This window comes from Pantherophis guttatus, chromosome 4, assembly GCF_059756535.1.
Source record: "Pantherophis guttatus breed Tessera chromosome 4, ASM5975653v1, whole genome shotgun sequence".
NCBI classification, from domain to species: domain Eukaryota; kingdom Metazoa; phylum Chordata; class Lepidosauria; order Squamata; family Colubridae; genus Pantherophis; species Pantherophis guttatus.
Window position 1 is genome coordinate 9,454,438 of NC_142066.1, and position 15,906 is coordinate 9,470,343.

The 15,906-nt window shown below is 40.5% G+C and overlaps 1 protein-coding gene across 1 annotated transcript; it reads left to right on the forward strand.

The window, feature by feature from the left end:
* Nucleotides 1–352: 352 nt before the first annotated feature.
* LOC148113692 (vomeronasal type-2 receptor 26-like) lies at nt 353–7,186 on the forward strand. Its single transcript, XM_087893281.1, has 3 exons — nt 353–409; nt 2,510–2,636; nt 5,991–7,186. The coding sequence occupies exons 1-3, from the start codon at nt 353–355 to the stop codon at nt 6,887–6,889; spliced, it is 1,083 nt and encodes a 360-aa protein (XP_087749407.1). The 3' UTR covers nt 6,890–7,186.
* Nucleotides 7,187–15,906: the final 8,720 nt, after the last annotated feature.

The following is a 15,906-nucleotide window of genomic DNA, read 5'->3' on the forward strand; positions in this document are numbered from 1 at the left end:
GATGCGGGGAGCAGCGTTGGTGAATCCGTCAGTCCCAGGAGTGGAGTTTCAGATGGGCCACGTGCCAGAAGCCCCATAGCATTCTCCAACCAAAGAGCGAGACTGGGAAATACTGTCCAAGAAATTGGGGCTCCCCCAACAGTGGCTGCAATTCCCCCTGCAGCTGTGGGGCAAGAACAGTGGAAGGAGCCCAGGCTCAAGCAGCCCTCCAGGGGGGAGAGCTGCCATCGGCTTCATGCTAGTTCAGGATGATCAGGAGCCCCCATCTCTAAAAGCCATGTCTGATGGGCAGCTGGAGAAACTAGCCTACTTCCTGAACCAGGCATGGAATTATCTGGAGTGATACGGGACAATGAACCTAGACAAAGTTACCTGCGTGAATGCCATCACTTCAAACCTAGAAGATGAGGTAGCAGAGTGGATGATGTACCTCCACAATGAAGGAACGCCCAAACTAGGGAATGCAAATGTCCTCCTCGATGAACTTTGAGCCAGGTTTGGAGACCCTCCCAGGTCCACTAAGCAGATGGAGATGGGGATCTATGCCATAAGGCAGGGGAGTTAGCCAGTAACTGAATACATTCAGGAGTTCTGCAGCCTGGCTGGGAAGCTGAGAGGGTGGCTGGAACTCTTACTGGTCTAACACTTCCAAGGCAGACTAAATAAGGAGCTATACCAACACTGACTGCCCTGAGGAATTCCAGACAACTTTGGGGCATGGTACCAACTGGCAATCACAGTGGAGTTATACCTGTTGGAGTGGCAGCCCTGGTGCTCTTCAAAGAAAGAAAGAAAAGAAAGATGGGTCTTTGAGATTATGTATGGATTTTGGGGGATTAATGGTGTTTGTGTGGAAAACATGTACCCCCTCCCCCTCATGAAGTATATGCTGGACAAAAGAAAGGTGTTTGTCAAGCTGGACTTGAGAGAAGCGTATTACCGTGTAAAAATAAAGGAAGGCATTGAGTGGAAAACCACTTTCAATTGTCTCTTGGAGTGTGTGTAGACTTTGGCCCATGCAATTCCGAACCGGTAGAGAAGGTAAGTAGATTTTAACCCTGACACAAATCATAACTGAAGGAAGTTATAAAATTCCAAAAGCCTATTTTCATCCCGCTTCAATTCCATCTTACTTTTCCTTAAAATAATATCAAATTAATAAGAGAGCGGACAAGTACCTTTCCATGTAATATCAATTATCAAATTTCTAAGTATACATATTCAATAATAGTTATAGGATGTTATCTTCTCTATTATATTGCTTTCAATTGTCTCTCCCTTTTATTCCCTTTCAAGTAGCTCCACTCATTCCTCCAAGGCATCTCTTTTAACAATTCAGCTGGGGAGAGAATGTTCCTGAACGAGAAAGGGGAAGCAACAGGTGGATTCGACATCACCAACTTGATCACTTTTCCAAACAGATCCTTTCAGAAAATTAGAGTTGGAAAGCTGGATGTACAGGCTCCGAAAGGGAAGGAATTATTCATTGATGAAGATATGATTGTCTGGAACCCAGCTTTTAATCAGGTATCAAATTAGTGAATCGACCACATCTTAATCCATTATGTTCCCATACTGAACACAGTTTCTTTCAAAACCTGATTACTGGCTTTTTAAAGAAACAGTGGCATATTGTCGATGATGACCAAGCACTCATTAAATTGACAATATGATATTACAATACAAAAGCCATTTTTCCCTATTTCATTTGCATTTGCATTTTAAATCACGAGAGTGGCTATTTTTACATGAAATTTTCACCATGTGCAATTATTTTATCTGCCGTTCAAACAGAACCTTTTGTACATCATTGTCATATTTACATCTTTTTAAGTTGTTGGTGAAGTTGATGAATTCACTATCCTTTGGGAAGTCAAAAGTAATTCCTCTCCCATGAAGGAGAAAACACACCAAACTTTTAAATATCTCCAATTTGAAAACCAAATAGAATAGAATGGAATGGAATGGAATGGAATGGAATGAAATGGAATGCGAATGCGAATGCGAATGGGAAAGGAAAGGAAAGGAAAGGAAAGGAAAGGAAAGGAAAGGAAAGGAAAGGAAAGGAAAGGAAAGGAAAGGAAAGGAAAGGAAAGGAAAGGAAAGGAAAGGAAAGGAATATAATTCTTTATTGGCCAAGTGTGATTGGACACACAAGGAATTTGTCTTCGGTGCATAAGCTCTCAGTGTACATAAAATACATTCATCAAGAATCATAAGATACAACACAGTGATTGTCCTGGGATATTAAATAAGCAATAAAATCATACTAGGAAACTAAATAAAACAACATAAATCGTAAAGATAAAAGCAACAAGGTTATAGTCATAAGCAGAAGGAGATAGGTAATAGGAAGGATGAGAAGAATAAAAGTAATACATTCTTAATAATAATTTGATAGTGTTGTGGGAATTAGTTGTTTAGCAGACTGATGGCATGTGGGGAAAAACTGTCTTTGTGTCTAGTTGTTCTGGTATGCGATGCTTTTATACTTTATACTTATCACTAGGTTCTTCCACTTTCTCGATGCAATGACCCCTGTTTCCATGGATATTGGAAAAAAGGGATTGAGGGACATCAGTTTTGCTGCTATGATTGTGTTCCATGCCCAGAAGGGAAGATTTCAAACCAAAATGGTAGGGTAGGCATTCTTACAATTTTCATTAGACTTTGTTGTTGTTATAGTTAGTTGTGAAGTCATCGCGACCCCATGGACCACATTCCTCCAGGCCTTCCTGTCCTCTACCATCCTCTGGAATCCATTTAAGCTCATGCCTACTGCTTCAGTGACTCCATCCAGCCACCTCATTCTCTGTCGTATCCTTTTTTTTTGCCCTCAATTGTTCCCAGCATTAGGCTCTTCTCCAGTGAGTCCTTCCTTCCCATTAGGTGGCCAAAGTATTTGAGTTTCATCTTCAGGATCTGGTCTTCTAAAGAGCAGTCAGGGTTGATCTCCTCTAGGTTTGACTTGTTTGTTTGCCTTGCAGTCCATGGGACTCGCAGGAGTCTTCTCCAGCACCATAGTTCAAAGGCCTCAATTCTTTGACACTCAGCCTTTCTTATGTTCCAACTTTCACAGCCATACATTGCAACTGGGAAAACCATTGCCTTGACTATACACACTTTTGTTGTCAGGGTGATGTCTCTGCTTTTTAGTACACTGTCTAGATTTGCCACAGCTTTCCTCCCCAGGACCAAGCGTCTTTTAATTTCTTGGCTGCAGTCTCCATCTGCGGTGATCCTGGAGCCCAGGAAAATAAAATCTGTCACTACCTCCATTTCTTCCCCATCTATTTGCCAGGAATTGAGAGGGCCAGATGCCATGATCTTAGTTTTCTTAATGTTGAGTTTCAAGCCAACTTTTGCACTCTTCTTCTTCACTGGCATAAAGAGGCTCTTTAGTTCCTCTTCACTTTCTCCATTAGAGTGGTATCATCTGCATATCTGAGGTTGTTGATATTTCTCCCGGCAATTTTAATTCCAACTTTTGATTCATCTAGCCCCGCCTTTCTGATGATGTGCTCTGCATATAAGTTAAATAGGCAGGGTGACAGTATACAGCCTACAGTATACTGCCGGATTCCTTTCCCAATTTTGAACCAATCAGTGATTCTGTGTCCAGTTCTCACTGTTGCTTCTTGACCCGCATATAGGTTTCTCAAGAGACAAATACGATGGTCTGGTACTCCCATCTCTTTAAGAACTTCCACAATTTGTTGTGATCCACACAATCAAAAGCTTTAAATAGTCAATGAAGCAGAAGTAGATGTTTTTCTGGAACTCCCTAGCTTTCTCCATGATCCAGCATATGTTGGCAATTTGATCTCTAGTTCATCTGTCTCTTCAAATTCCTGCCTGTGCTTCTGGTGGTTCTCGATCCACATACTGCTGGACCCTAGCTTGTAGGATTTTAAGCATAACTTTACTAGAATGTGAAATGAGTGCAATGGTGCGATAGTTTGAACATTCTTTGGCATTGCCTTTCTTTGGAATTGCAATCTAAACTGACATTTTCCAGTCCCGTGGCCACTGTTGAGTTTTTCAAATTTGCTTCCAAATTGAGTGTAGCACTTTTACTGCATCTTCTTTTAAGATGTTGAATAGCTCAGCAAGAAAACTGTCTCCTCCACTAGCTTTGTTATTGCTCAGATTTCCTTAGGCCCATTTGACTTCACATTCTAGGATATCTGGCTTGAGGTCAGTGGCCACCCCTTCATGCTTATCAGAGATGTTAAGCTCGTTCTTGTATAGTTCTTCTGTGTAATTTTGCCACCTCTTCTTAACCATTTCTGCCTCTGTTAGGTCCCTGCCATTTTGGTCCTTTATCATGCCCATCTTTGCATGAAACATTCCCTTCATATCTCCAATTTTCTTGAACAGGTCTCTGGTCCTCCGTATTGTATTGTTTTGTTCTATTTCTTTCCACTGTTCGTTTAAGAATGCATTCTTATCTCTTCTAGCTATTCTCTGGAATTCTGCATTCAACTGGGTGTATCTTTCTCTTTCTCTCTTGCCTTTCGCTTCGCTTCTTTCCTCAGCTATTTGCAAAGCTTCCTCAGACAGCCATTTTCCCTTCTTCCCTTTCTTTTTCTTTGGGATGGTTTTAGTTGCTACCTCTTGTAAATGTTCTGAACCTCCGTCCATAGTTCTTCAGGCACTCTGTCTATTAGATCTAATTCCTTAAATCTATTTGTCACCTTTACTGTATATTCAAGAAGGATATGATTTAGTTCATACCTGAGTGGCCTAGTACTTTTGCCTACTTTCTTCAATTTAAGCCTAAAGTTTGCAATGAGAAGCTCATGATCTGAGCCACAGTCAGTTCTTGGTCTTGTTTTTACTGACTGTATAGAGCTTCTCCATCTTTGGCTGCAGAGCACATAGTCAATCTGATTTCTGTTTTGATCGTCTGGTGATGTCCATGTGTAGAGTCGTCTCTTGGGTTGTTGGAAAAGAGTGTTTAATATGACCATTGTATTCTCTTGACAAAATTTTATCAGCCTGTGCCCTGCTTCATTTTGTACTCCAAGGCCAAACTTGCCTGTTATTCCAGTTATCTTTTGGCTTCCTACTTTATTCCAATCCCCCATGATGATAAGGACATCATTTTTTGGTGTTAATTCTATAAGGTGCTGTAAGGCTTCATAGAACCAATCAATTTCATCCTCTTCAGCACCAGTGGTTGGGGCATAGATTTGGATTACTGTGTTACTGTATGGTTTGCCTAGTATTCGAACTGAGATCATTCTGTCATTTTGGGGATTGTATCCCAATATTGCTTTTCCTACTCTTTTATTGATTATGAAGGCTACTCCATTTCTTCGGAGGGATTCTTGCCCACAGTAGTATACCTGATGGTCATCTGAATAAAATTCACCCATTCCTGTCCATTTTAGTTCACTGATTCCTAAGATGTTGATGTTCCGTTGTTTCATCTCTTGTTTGACCACGTCCAGCTTGCCTTGATTCATGGATCTTATATTCCAGGTTCCTATGGAGAAAAAAATCTTTACAGCGTCGGATTTTCCTTTCACCACCAGATGCATCCACAGCTGAGTGTCCTTTCGGCTGTGACCCAGTCGCTTCACTCTTTCTGGCACTACTAGCCATCTGCTCTTCCCCAGTAGCATATTTGACACCTTCCAACCTGAGGGGCTCATTTTGTGGTGTCATATCTTTTTTCCTTTTAGTACTGCCCAAGGGGTTCTCATGACAAAGATACTGGAGTAGGTTGCCATTTCCTTCTCCATTGGATCACGTTTTATCAGAACTCTCTGCAATGACCTGTCCATCTTGGCTATCCCTGCACGGCATAGCTCATAGCTTCATTGAGCTACACATGTCCCTTCACCACGACAAGGTAGTAATCCATGAAGGGGTCATTAGACTTAAGCAAACTTTAATAAACTGCTCAGATGAATACAATTAATAAGGTTATTTTCAATATTATGGAATGTATAGATGATAAAACTTGTTTACTTTTCCTCCAGATATGGATGACTGTTTTGAATGTTCAGAAGATCATTATCCAAATAAAGAAAAGAATGGATGTATCCTGAAACTTCTGGTCTTTCTAAATTTTGAAGAAACCTTAGGAATTGGTTTAGCTTCAGCAGCTCTTGGTTTCTTTTTCCTGACATCTTGGGTACTTAGAACATTTATTAAGCATAGCGACACTCCCATTGTCAAAGCCAATAACCGGTCCCTTACGTATACCCTGATTGTCTCTCTTCTGCTCTGTTTTCTCTCCTCTTTACTCTTTCTCAGCCAACCTGGCGAAGTGACCTGCCTTCTCCGACAATCAATGTTTGGCATCACCTTCTCAGTGGCCATTTCTACTGTACTGGCCAAAACCATCATTGTGGTTGTGGCTTTCATGGCCACTAAACCAGGATATCAGATGAGGAGATGGGTGGGGAAAAGATTGGCCTTTTCTATTGTCCTTTTATGCTCCATCACCCAAGTATGTATTTGTATTCTTTGGTTGTCGACATCTCCCCCATTCCCTGAGTTGGATATGAAATCAGAGCTCCAAGAAATGATTTTACAGTGCAATGAGGGGTCGGCTTTCTTTTTCTACTGTGTCTTGGGCTACATGGGTATCTTGGCCATTGCCAGCTTTATTGTGGCTTTCCTTGCCCGTAAATTACCTGACAGCTTTAATGAAGCCAAGTTCATCACCTTCAGCATGTTGGCCTTTTGTAGTGTGTGGATCTCCTTCTTTCCAGCCTATCTGAGCACAAAAGGCAAAGCCATGGTAGCTGTGGAGGTCTTCTCCATCTTGTCATCCAGTGCTGCATTACTGGGATGCCTATTCCTCCCAAAATGCTATATTATTGTTTTGCGGCCTGAGCTAAACCACAGACAGCAACTAATAAAGAGGAATTAGTTCCCTATATGATCTTTCTGGCTTCGAGAAATTGCTGACAAAAAAAGAAGAGTAAGATTGTTTGCTGTCCATAGGAGACATATAGAAATCATACATTCTGACAATACAGGATTAATGGAGAAGTGTCCTGATCACTACGATTTATTATAATTGCCAATTGCAAAAGAAATGCTCATCCTATTGCATTTGCAATCATTCTCCAAGATTCGTTAATTAAACACCTTCTGTCTTTCAACACCCCAAGATAACAAGACATTGAGAATCCAGCTCTCATGTTATAAGATTAAAGATATTGAATCAAATAATATCCAGTGTCTGCAGTTTCCTTATTTATTTATGTAGGAAATTTATACAGTCACCTACTTGCTCACAACCAATCTAGGCAGCTTACTGGCAATAGAACACCATATAGAAAATAATTAAAAAACTATATCCCCCTCTGGCAGCAACACACAGTCAAATAAGCCACTTGTTGGGTTTTGTCTCACTCTGGGTTCCCTAAGCCAACTGGCAAAACCAGGCCTTCATAAGAGTGTCAAAGTGGGGGACAGTCTACTTTCTGAGTAGATGATGTTCCAGAGGGTGGAGCCACCATGGAGAAGGCCCTTCTTCTGGTTCCCACCAAATCTACCTCCTTATGGGATGGGACTTTGGCATTTTTATGGTTTTTATATTTTCTATTTATAAATGACTTCATAAATGTACTAAAAAGGAACATACAATTCATGAAGATGTATTTAACATGGTATCGGGGGATATCCTTTTTGAATTGGTCTGGGGTCTTTGAAATGTTAATATTATAGAGTTTATGAAATATAATTTTTTTAAAAAAATCATGCTCACTCTCTATCATCTACCTATTTCCACTGTAACCTATACTTTTAATAAGTATTAAAAGAATAAAAAGAATTAGTGAAGGAAAATGAAATTTTTCTTTCCATCTCATCCTTCACTAGGAGTATATGCTGGACAATAACCATCATAAAATGTGATTTGATTTGATCTTTTCCTGTTTTAGCTTTATCATTTTTTATTCTTTTTAAATAATTGTTATAGAATGATTTTAACTAATCATTATCTCATGACATTGGATTTTTGAATCCTGTCAAGAGTCACTTGCCACAAGATGCGCAACCACATAAAGTTGCTAAATTGATACATTCATTATTAAAAGATATTAGATATTATTGTTGACTTTGGCAACTGCATGAAATAGAAACCTGACAATAGAAGTAGAGAAGGTTTTGGATCCTAGCGTGGGAAATATATTACAAAGCGGCCACCCTAGTATGGATAAGAGAATGGGTTAATTTAAGAAATAAAAGAATTTTAATCCTGGAAGAACACGACCTACAAAAAAGTGTGGCACACCTTTCTATGGGACAAAAAGAAAAAGACCAAAATGTATTTCCATAGACATAAGATAAGAGAAGCATTAATACAAGTATGGGAGGAAATTAGAAGAAAACAATATATGAAAATCCCGAACTGGCTATCGACGATGGAAGCCATGAAATACCCAAATACATTAGAGATCAATAAAATGGTTAGCTATAAAGAGCTTTTAGACAACCAAGGAAATCTCAAAAGTAACCAAGCCCTAAGTGAGCAGGGAATACATATTGACTGGTGGCCATATTTGCAGATCCAATCCAGATACTAAAAAGATATAGAAGAATTTGGTATTGAGGTAGAAACAAATAGATTAAACAAATTACTGACAGGTCCAGAAAAAAAATACTATCCAGACTATATAACTATCTACTAGAGTTTGACAGGGCGGAAGAGGTTGTAAAAGAGCCAATGATAGCGTGGGCCAAAAATATTGGACATAATATAAATTTGGAGGAATGGGAAACAATCTGGACTAGAAACTACAAATTAACAAAAGTGGCAACATATAAAGAAAACCAGTATAAAATGTTATACAGATGGCACCTAGCACCTGCGAGATTAGCAAAAATTTATTCAAATGTAAGCCCCAAATGTTGTAAGTGTGGATACCACCAAGATATGGCTTGGGCCATTCCCTGAGACTCTGGATCATGACTCGACTGAAGACCTGGCGGCCGCCTGGAATAGGGCGGCCACTGGTGCTTTAGATTGGGTCGTGCCTTTGCGGCCTCTGACCCGGCGCTGAATCAGCCCAGCTCCTTGGTTCTCCAAAGAGCTGAGGGAGATGAAGTGCCAGAAAAGGCGCCTAGAGAGTAGTTGGAGGGTTAGTCGTTCTGGATCTGACCGAGCACTAGTGAGGTCTTATATCAAGACCTACTTAGTGGTGATAAAGGCGGCAAAGTGTAACTACTTTTCCGCTCTTATCGCATCGGCAGATAATCGCCCAGCTGCCCTGTTTAGGGTGACCCACTCCCTTCTCCACCTGGGAGCACGGGAAGACCCCTTGTAAGGGTGTGCTGAGGATTTTGCGTATTATCTGCACAATAAAATTGCTCAGATTCAGGACGGCCTGGACTCTGACTGGGTGGGTTCAGCGAGGTGTCCAAGGCGGGTCTTGAGAATGTTATCTGGGAGGAGTTTGATCCTGTGACTCCCAAGGACATGAACAGGATGCTGGGGAGGTTGAACGCAACCACATGTTTATTGGACCCATGTCCCTCCTGGCTGGTGCTGGCTACCCGGGAGGTTACACGAGGCTGGCTCCAGAGGATTATAAATGCTTCTTTGAGTTCCTTGAAAGACGGTGGTGAGGCCCCTCCTCAAGAAGCCCTCTCTGGATCCAGCTGTTTTGGCAAATTACCATCTTGTCTCCAACCTTCGCTTTGTGGCGAAGGTTGTTGAGAGTGTGGTTGCGCGACAGCTCCCACAGTACCTGGATGAAACTGTCTATCTGGATCCGTTCCAGTCCAGCTTCAGGCCTGGGTACAGCATGGAAACGGCATTGGTCGCGTTGGTTAATGATCTCTGGAGGGCTCGGGACAGGGGATGTTCCTCTGTTCTGGTCCTATTAGATCTCTCAGCGGCTTTTGATACCATTGACCATGGTATCATGCTCCACCAGCTGGAGGGGTTGGGAGTTTCAGGCACTGTCCTACCGTGGTTCTCCTCCTATCTCTCCGACCGGTCGCAGTCCGTGTTGGCTGGGGGGCAGAGGTCGACCTTGAGGCACCTTGTTTGTGGGGTGCCACAAGGGTCGGTCCTGTCGCCTCTCCTGTTCAACATTTATGTGAAGCCGCTGGGTGAGATCATCTTTGGATTTGGGGTGCGGTGCCATCTGTACGCTGATGACACTCAGCTGTACTTCTCCACCCCAGACTACCCCAACGATGCCCTTGAAGTGATGTCCTGGTGCCTGGAGGCCCTGAGGGTCTGGATGGGGAGGAACAGGCTCTGACTCAACCCCTCCAAGACTGAGTGGCTGTGGCTGCCGGCGTCCCAATATAGCCAGCTGGTGCTATCGCTGGCTATTGGGGGCGAGTCATTGGCCCCCACGGAGAGGGCTCATAACTTGGGCGTCTTCCTGGATGCACGACTGTCTTTAGAAGAGGATATGACTGCCGTGGCCAGGGTGCCTTTTTATCAGGTTCGCCTGATATGCCAGTTGCATCCCTTTCTGGATTGGGACTCCTTATGCACAGTCACTCACGCCCTCGTCACCTCTCGCCTGGACTACTGCAATGCTCTCTACATGGGGCTCCCCTTGAGAAACACCCGGAGGCTCCAGCTGGTCCAGAATGCAGCCATGCAGGTAATTATCGGGGTGACATGGCACTCCCATGTAACACCTCTCCTGCGCGAGCTGCACTGGCTCCCGGTGGTCTTCTGGGTGCGCTTCAAGGTATTGATTCTCATCTTTAAAGCGCTCCATGGCTTAGGGCCTGGGTATTTACGAGGCCACCTTCTGCCACCGATAACCTCCCACCGGCCAATCTGTTCCCACAGAGAGGGTCTCCTCAGGGTGCCGTCGGTCAGGCAATGTCGACTGACAACCCCCAGGGGGAGAGCCCTCTGGAACTAGCTACCCACAGGAATACGACTGATCTCGGACCTCCATACTTTCCGCCAAACGTTGAAGACCTTCTTATTTCAGCAAGCTGGGCTGGCTTAAAATTTTATTGGGCTATTTTATGGATAAAGGGTTTTAAAATTTGGGGAAGCCAAACTGATCTAATTCTGTTTTAATTTATTTTAATTTTTATACTGTATGTATTTTAATTTTAGCTGTTCACCGCCCTGAGTCCTTCAGGAGAAGGGCGGTATACAAATTTAATAAACCTTAACCTTAACCTTTCATATGTGATGGTCCTGTCCCGAAGCAAAGAAGTATTGAAGAAAAATACAAAATTGGCTACAAGAATTAACTAGTGAAAAGAATGAATTGATACCTGAAACATTTCTCCTGGGAATACTAAAGACTAAATATGGGAAAAGAAGAAGATATTTAATTATACATATACTCACCGCAGCGAGAATAGCATATGCCCAACATTGGAAAGGACAGGACACACCAGAAGAACTCATTATTAGAAAGTTTTAGAATGTGCCAAAATGAACAAATTAACATTAGAACTACATGAAAAAGAGGATTCAGAATACTATACGGTGTGGGATGATTGGTACAGGTGGATTGATAACCGAATAAAAAATAAATGAAAGTTAATACAAATTTTAAGATATATATATGTATTTGGAACAATGAAACATAAAGAAAGAATTGATCTAACCTGCGTAGAAAAGGTCTGACTGATTGTATTGTATTGAATTATAATAAATTTCAATAAAAAATTATTAAATAAAGAAATAAATAAACATAGTTTTATAAAAACTGGATTAACATCAGCAACCATCCTTAGAATTGATAAAGAAGATCCTGATATTTATGTATATTTTGCATCTCAGGATCAACAACCAACAATAAATCACTATGGATGACTATTAGTCATCCAGGTCATGGTTGTCCCAAAGGTGATTTTTCAAAAGGCAACTGGACTTCCTTGGTTTTTCTTTGAAGACGTTTCGCTTCTCATCCAAGGAGCTTCTTCAGTTCTGATTCTGACCAAAAACAGGAGAAGATTCTTGGATAAAAAGTAAAATGCCTTCGAGCAAAAACAAAGTAAGTCCAGTTGCTTTTTGAAAAAGCCCCTTTTGGACAACCAGCAATAATAGAACCAGCACTCAGGAAATACGTTGCAGACGATAATTTCATAAGGTAGCAATAAAAGTTTCAGAGAAGACATTCAAGTGTCCTTGTGTGACAATATACATGAAGATAAGGGTTCAATGGAAGAACACACAACCTACTGAAACAGAGCCATGGAAATTCTGACAGTCACACCCAGCAACCACAATTTTTGTTTTCTTTGAGTATCAGTTCAATATTTTGTACTCTGGTTTGTAGCTTTGGAGTTCCCTTCTCAAAAAAGATTGCTGCATTCCCCTCATAAATGAAATATTTGATTTGAGAGCTAGTGTCAGATTTCAGAGTCAGTTTGGTCTAGTGATTTAGGCACCAGTTTAGAAAGTGGAAGGCAATGAGTTCAAGTCCCACCTTAGCCATGAACACCTACTAGGTAACTTTCACACAGTCACTCTCTCACAGTCCAACCCAACTTCTTGCTTTTGTGGGCAAAATAACAGAGTTGGAAGGGACATTGGAGATCTTATAGTCCCACCTCCTGCTCAAGCACAAAATCCTATATCATTTCAGACAGAAGGTTGTCCAATCTCTTCTTGAATCATGGAGTACCCACAACTTGTGGACGCAAGTTGTTCCACTGATTAATGGTTCTCACCATCAGGAAATTTCTCCTTAGTTCTAGGTTGCTTCTCTCTTTGATTATTTTTCATCCATTGCTTCTTCCTGCTTTCAAATGCTTTGGAGAATAGATTGACCCCCTCTTCTTTGGGGCAGCCCTTTTGATATTGGAACACTGCTATAATATCTATTATATGCTATCATATCATATGATATATAGCATAGCATAGCATAACATAGCATATCTGTCATATGTCAGTGCCTGACATCGAAACCTGACATCATATACAATCACAGGAGGAGGAAGGTGTGTTAGATATCTTCTCTGCCTTGAGTTATTTGTAGAAATAATACAAGTCAGGACACAAATAATATAAGCAAATAAATAAGTAAAGATTTGGAGGGGTAGATTATTAAACTCAAGACAATGGCTAATGCAACTTTTCAAATATCAGTATCAATACTGTTCTTCAACGTTCTTTGACTGAAAATGTGGATAAAACCTCCAAAGAAATTATTGGTTTATTTGTCAGACCTTAATATGTAAAAAAATGTTTTGTCTTCTCTATTAAACAATTTTATTCATTTTATATTGAAAATGGGAAGCCTGCTCCATTGTAAATATTAAACATGAATTTCAACACTTAAGGCTGTTTTTAATTGCCAATGTCCCTTAGATTATTTTTATTAGCATTTGCTCATTTGAAGAAAAAAAACCCCATCAGTTGAATCACTTATTCTCTCACCAAAAACAAAATAATTATCTCCTACAGGAATCACCATATTTTTTTATTTTTTTTAGCTGGGCCAAAACATCAGTGACTGTGCCTAAAGGTATTTAAATTCAGCAACAATTAAGAAATTCAGTATCAGTTTGGTTATAAAGTAACTCTTGAACCCTGGGGAGTTTAGCACAAAGGGATAATAATGGCTCCATCAGATTCATTGCTAGAAGTTTCCTCCCTCCTTTCATCTTTTCCAGAACATCTGTTCAATCCTAGAGATAGTCAGTGTACAAATTTGCACGCACATGGAACTTCAAATAGAAAATGATGGGATTTCTGATTAGATGCATTATCAGATATCAACCTTGGCTTAATCATTGAATGAACCACTGAAATACAAACTTCCTTATGGACAGGAGACACAAATATTTTCCCTATGACAAATGCCTGAAGATGTTGTTCCATTTGATGCTCTTGGCGCAGCAAGCAGTTACTCTGAGCTGCCCTGCCAGTGATGCTTTCCCGATTCCCCATGAGTGGTACCAGCCTGGTGATCTCATCGTGGGTGGGATGGTGTCTCAGATGATTCACTACTTTTTTGAAATTGAATTTAAAGAAAATCCTTCTCTAAAACGTTATGATTTAACAAAGTAAGGATTTTTTTCTTTCTATTCATTTTCTCACCTTAGTCAGATCTCCCATAATTGCTTAGATGACTAATAGCTCTTTGAGAATGAATGAATGGTTTTGTATATAAACTTACACTTGTTTCCTTGTCTTTCAAATTTATCAGAGTATGGGAAAATAGATCACTTTCATTATGTTAAAATCTTAATCACAAAATGTATGAAACCATTCTGCAAGAAGTCTTTTGGAGAACATTTAGGGAGTATAAATATCCAATCTGTGCAGTCAATCCTTGCATAACTTACATAGACTAAAAAAGTGTTCTTTGCTGGTTGTATTCTATGTTGTGCCAAATTGATAGAAATAAATGTGATAGCTTGTGGAGGGGGGGGAATCAAGACTTTGTTCTATACTTATTTGTTGCAAATCAGGGGCACTGATTGTTGAAAATCAGTGTTTACTGATTTACATTGATGAAAACTATACAAATTATTGAATGTTTTACAAAGACTCCTATTTTCTCATGTACAACAGAGACAGAAATGGTTGTTACTCATTCTGTATATCAATACTTTCACCATAAAAGAATTGTCAATTTATTTTGTTCAATGGGGGTGTTTAACCTATTTGCAGTGTAATAACCAAATTCTACCAGCATGCCCTCGCCTTGGCCTTTGCTGTGAAGGAGATCAATGAAGACTTCCAGATCTTACCTAACGTCACTCTCGGGTTCCACATCTATGACAGTTACAACAACCCAAGGATGACCTATCGCACCACCCTGGACCTGCTTTTCAAATCTCAGGAATTTGTCCCAAACTACAAATGTGATAGCCAGAAGAATCTCATGGCCATCATTGGGGGACTAGGTCCTGATACATCATCCTTTATGGCAGAAAGTGTACATGTCTACAAAATTCCACAGGTAGTTTGGGGTGGAATGAGAGAGAAAAGTCTTTTGTAATTGATAGTAGATACTAGTTGCTTACCATACCTTTCTCCAGGAATTCAGTTAAATACATGTTTATCAATCCTCTTCTGTTTTCCCCACAACTCAATAGACTGGCTCAAGGTAATCCAATTAAATCAAAATCTTTTATTACAATCATACATGTGTTTTGACAGCCAACCAGCAATAGGTCACAACTCTTCTTACTACAATTTGCTTGGTATAGGATAAAAGTAGTTTAGTGTAAAACTCAACTGTTTTTCTTAGCAATTGTTGAAGGATTGTTGCTGTAGGGTTAGTTAGTATTTTGCCATGTCTTTCTGTGGGACTTCAATTTTGTTCTCTTTTCTTCCCTTCTCCAATTGTTTAATATGTTGGCACAGAATAATCAGTCAATAGAATATAAATCTTTTATTACAATAATAGATTAGAGAATTTAAATTTAAATCACAAATTACAGTACAAAATTAATCTTATTTGAGAGCGTCACCTGATGGTTGACCACTATCTGTGGTGAAATCTGGAGCTGTGTCAAAAGGAGGATAGGAAAGGCTGGTTAGCACATAGAACATCATAGAATAATAGAGTTGGAAGGGAACTTGGAGATATTCTAGTCCAACCTTCTCTTCGAGCAGGAGACCTTATTCCATTTCAGATACATCACTGTCCAGTCTCTTTTTGAAAGTCTCCAGTGATGGAGCACCCACAACATCTGAAGGCAAGTTGTTCCATTGCTTAATCATTTTCACCGTTAGGAAATTTCTCCTTAGTTCTAGGTTGCTTCTCTCCTTGTTCAGTTTCCATACATTGTTTCTCATGGTGGAAAACCACCTTTGTGGAAGCCCCTCAAATATTGGGGCACTGCTGTTATGTCTCATGGTTTTAGGGAAGATCTCCTTTCAGTCACTTCCTGCCCATCCCCAACTCAAACCTACCCAGCATTTTCACTGCTGCCCTCAACTCAGCTCCAGATTCCATCAAACTACCGGACAATAGGTGACAACTC

What these genes read in the sequence shown, in the direction of transcription:
- LOC148113692 (XM_087893281.1), top strand. Translation starts at nt 353, where the DNA reads ATGAACCTAGACAAAGTTACCTGCGTGAATGCCATCACTTCAAACCTA. An exon ending in CTTCAAACCTAGAAGATGAG is followed by an intron (nt 410 to 2,509) that starts GTAGCAGAGTGG and finishes ACTTATCACTAG; the next exon opens with GTTCTTCCACTTTCTCGATG. An exon ending in GAAGATTTCAAACCAAAATG is followed by an intron (nt 2,637 to 5,990) that starts GTAGGGTAGGCA and finishes CTTTTCCTCCAG; the next exon opens with ATATGGATGACTGTTTTGAA.